A 4,294-nucleotide genomic window follows, 5' to 3' on the forward strand; every position below is an offset into this window, starting at 1 on the left:
AAAACGGACCAAGACCCCGCAAGCAGACACTCTGAGAGAGTCTCCGCAAGCAGTCACTTCGCAAGCAGAACCCGGACGGAGAGGGAAACGTCGGCCGATCGAGAGGCCCGAGGCTCCCCAAGCACAGAGCGAGGACGAGACCCCAGAGGGAGGGAGTGAATGCGAGTCATGCGCGTCTTCCCAAGCAGAGAGTGACGACGCATCTCCATGAGCAGAAAGGAGGAGAAGGGGAAGGGGCGGGAGGAGGGAAGGATAGGGAATGAAGGGGGGGAGAGGGCGAATGGACGGAGAGAAAGAAGACAAGAACTGAAGGGGGAAGGGGTTAAAAGGTAGAGAGAAAATAAAATGTAATGAAGCCTGCATAGTTATGATTTCACTACACTCAAGTTTTACCGTCAAATGTTTCTTTCTTTAAACATTATTATGTGATTTACTTTGTACAAAAGAAAACACCTTCTCATCAGGCTAAACAAAACGTACCTGCCTTTGCCTGACAAGTAGAGATCAAATTAATAATGATAAGAGAAGACTATTAGCATAATTGTTGTTACCATTATCAAATATCAATATTTCCATTGTCAGTATTATCATGATGAAGTTCTCCCTCCTCGCCATCACCGTTATCATTAGTGTTATTCATCATCAGTATCTTTAGTATTATTATCTTTCCCCCGGATGGTTAAGTACGAATATATCTATTTATGCCGAGCACGTCTGACGGACAATCACTGCTTGAAAGCCAAAGTTGTGTCCACTGTCTTGGCTTTGATTTTAAGGACATGTGTCTAAATATATTGCCGACGTGTTTCTGTGAATACCTCCGCTTTTCACGAGAACTTTTAAGCGGTCCATCTCTGTGCTCATTGCTCATTATCTGATACATGCATATATATATATATATATATATATATATATATATATATATATATATATATATATATGTATATATATATATTATGTTTATATACATAGATATTATATATAAATATACACGTACACACACAAAGACCCATGCACACACACACACACACACAAACACACACACACACAAACAAACACACACACACACACACACACACACACACACACACACACACACACACACACACACACACACACATATATATATATATATATATATATATATATATATATATATATATATATATATATATGTATACATGTACACGCACACACGCACACACACACACACACACACACACACACACACACACACACACACATATATATATATATATATATATATATATATATATATATATATATATATATATATATATATATATATATATAATATGTGGGTGTATGAATGTATGTGTATATATGTGTGTGTGTCTATATATATGTATATATATGTATATATGTATATATATACATATATACATATATATTTACATTTGTATATATATGTATATATATATATATATATATATATATATATATATATATATATATATATATATATATATATATACATGGAATATATATGTATATATCATGTTCATTATCATCATTATTTCTTTATCATTTTTATATCTAGTGTTATCATTAATATTGTTATGAGTATTGTAAGGTATACACCTAGCTAGGGCCAGGTGCTAATCTATGTAGAGGAGCCCGAATTATCTCCCGTGAGGCAGGAGAGGCTTAGGGACCAAGTGAGATCAGGGGTCCCGTTCACTCCCCTTGAAAATAGAAAAAAAATATGTTGAAGAGAGTCTATTTAGGATGTTGCTGTTCCTTCTCTAGAGTCCTTCCGCAATAGAACAAGAGAATGAGCGAGAGAACGAGGAGAGAATGAGCGAGAGAACGAGGAGAGAATGAACGAGGACCACGAGGAGAGAATGAACGAGGACCACGAGGAGAGAATGAACGAGGACCACGAGGAGAGAATGAACGAGGAGAACGAGGAGAGAATGAACGAGGAGAACGAGGAGAGAATGAACGAGGAGAACGAGGAGAGAATGAGCGAGAGAACGAGGAGAGAATGAGCGAGAGAACGAGGAGAGAATGAGCGAGAGAACGAGGAGAGAATGAGCGAGAGAACGAGGAGAGAATGAGCGAGAGAACGAGGAGAGAATGAGCGAGAGAACGAGGAGAGAATGAGCGAGAGGACAAGGAGAGAATGAACGAGAGAATGAGCGAGAGAACGAGGAGAGAATGAGCGAGAGAACAAGGAGAGAATGAGCGAGAGAACAAGGAGAGAATGAGCGAGAGAACAAGGAGAGAATGAGCGAGAGAACAAGGAGAGAATGAGCGAGAGAACAAGGAGAGAATGAGCGAGAGAACAAGGAGAGAATGAGCGAGAGAACAAGGAGAGAATGAGCGAGAGAACGAGGAGAGAATGAGCGAGAGAACGAGGAGAGAATGAACGAGAGAACGAGGAGAGAATGAACGAGAGAACGAGGAGAGAATGAACGAGAGAACGAGGAGAGAATGAGCGAGAGAACGAGGAGAGAATGAGCGAGAGAACGAGGAGAGAATGAGCGAGAGAACGAGGAGAGAATGAACGAGAGAACGAGGAGAGAATGAACGAGAGAACGAGGAGAGAATGAACGAGAGAACGAGGAGAGAATGAGCGAGAGAACAAGGAGACAATGAGCGAGAGAACAAGGAGAGAATGAGCGAGAGAACAAGGAGAGAATGAGCGAGAGAACAAGGAGAGAATGAGCGAGAGAACAAGGAGAGAATGAGCGAGAGAACAAGGAGAGAATGAGCGAGAGAACAAGGAGAGAATGAGCGAGAGAACAAGGAGAGAATGAGCGAGAGAACAAGGAGAGAATGAGCGAGAGAACAAGGAGAGAATGAGCGAGAGAACAAGGAGAGAATGAGCGAGAGAACGAGGAGAGAACGAGGAGAGAATGAGCGGGAGAACGAGGAGAGAATGAGCGGGAGAACGAGGAGAGAATGAGCGGGAGAACGAGGAGAGAATGAGCGGGAGAACGAGGAGAGAATGAGCGGGAGAACGAGGAGAGAATGAGCGGGAGAACGAGGAGAGAATGAGCGGGAGAATGAGGAGAGAACGAGTAAGAGAACGAGTAAGAGAACGAGTAAGAGAACGAGTAAGAGAACGAGTAAGAGAACGAGTAAGAGAACGAGTAAGAGAACGAGTAAGAGAACGAGTAAGAGAACGAGTAAGAGAACGAGTAAGAGAACGAGTATGAGAACGAGTATGAGAACGAGTATGAGAACGAGTATGAGAACGAGTGAGAGAACGAGTGAGAGAACGAGTGAGAGAACGAGTGAGAGAACGAGTGAGAGAACGAGTGAGAGAACGAGGAGAGGATGAGGAGAGAATGAGTGAGAAAACAAGTGAAGACGAGAAGAGAACGAGTCAGGGTAAGAATAGAGTAGAATCAGTAAAAGTTGATTAAAAGTATGGTAAAAAAATAAAATCCTACGTAAAATGAAAGGCAGACATTAAAAAAAGGAAATATTGCGTTAAAACAAAACAAAAATGAGCACCAACACTTGCTGCAACATTACTGTTAAAATATTAAAAGGAAACTTGAAAAATAAAACGTGACAAAAGTTAAATGAGCATCACTGGGTTCGTCTGTATTTACGCCTTATCTGCCTTTATCACTGCTTATTAAGGTTTCACGTCCAGCTTTAATAGTACCTAGGCAAGTAACACAACGGGGGTCAGTACAACCTGAGATTTTCCTGCTGCCGAGAGGGAGATGAAACGCGACAAAGTCCAAGTTGACACTGTTTATTGGTTCAAGGTCCTGGAGGTTCCAGAACCCGTGACGTCACGGAACAACGAAACATTTTTATACATTTATAATAATAAATACAGATAAAACACACAATGATGACAACATGATTCATAAAAACAAATGATTAATAAAATTTATGTTAAAAGCTTACCAATTGCAGAAATAAGAAAGATTAGGAATAATCGATAAAACATTCAAATGATGAAGCAGTAAAAAGTAAAACCTAAGAGATTATATAAAACATGAAAAGTAATTAAAATAATAAACAATACCTTATACCAAAACAGTAAAATGGATTAAGGAAAATAAGAACACACTTGTTAAAAATGAAAATAAAAAAATACGTCATGGGAGTGATAGATCCTCGACTAAATTATAAGAGTGTCAAATCAAGACTTTAGGTCTTCTAAAATGTATAAAAAACTAAATAAAACTGTAAAAAAAAATATCTTCAGGGGAAGTAAAAGATGTAAAACTGAAATATAGATAAAAAAATAATAATGCAACGTCACGTCTCAATCAGAAATATAGATTACTTAATTCGAGGGTTC

At 39.3% G+C, this 4,294-nt stretch overlaps 1 protein-coding gene across 14 annotated transcripts in view; it reads left to right on the forward strand.

The window, feature by feature from the left end:
- The window catches only part of LOC113800681 (CARD- and ANK-domain containing inflammasome adapter protein), a 94,445-nt gene extending 93,790 nt beyond the window's left edge, over positions 1–655 (forward strand). For all 14 annotated transcript variants that reach the window (XM_070115580.1, XM_070115577.1, XM_070115587.1 and 11 more), the window contains one exon: positions 1–655. This exon is cut by the window's left edge and continues 224 nt beyond it. In XM_070115580.1, the coding sequence (XP_069971681.1) occupies positions 1–211 (211 nt within the window). In that variant the 3' untranslated portion in view covers positions 212–655.
- Positions 656–4,294: the final 3,639 nt, after the last annotated feature.

This window comes from Penaeus vannamei, chromosome 37, assembly GCF_042767895.1.
Source record: "Penaeus vannamei isolate JL-2024 chromosome 37, ASM4276789v1, whole genome shotgun sequence".
Classification (NCBI taxonomy): Eukaryota; Metazoa; Arthropoda; class Malacostraca; order Decapoda; family Penaeidae; genus Penaeus; species Penaeus vannamei.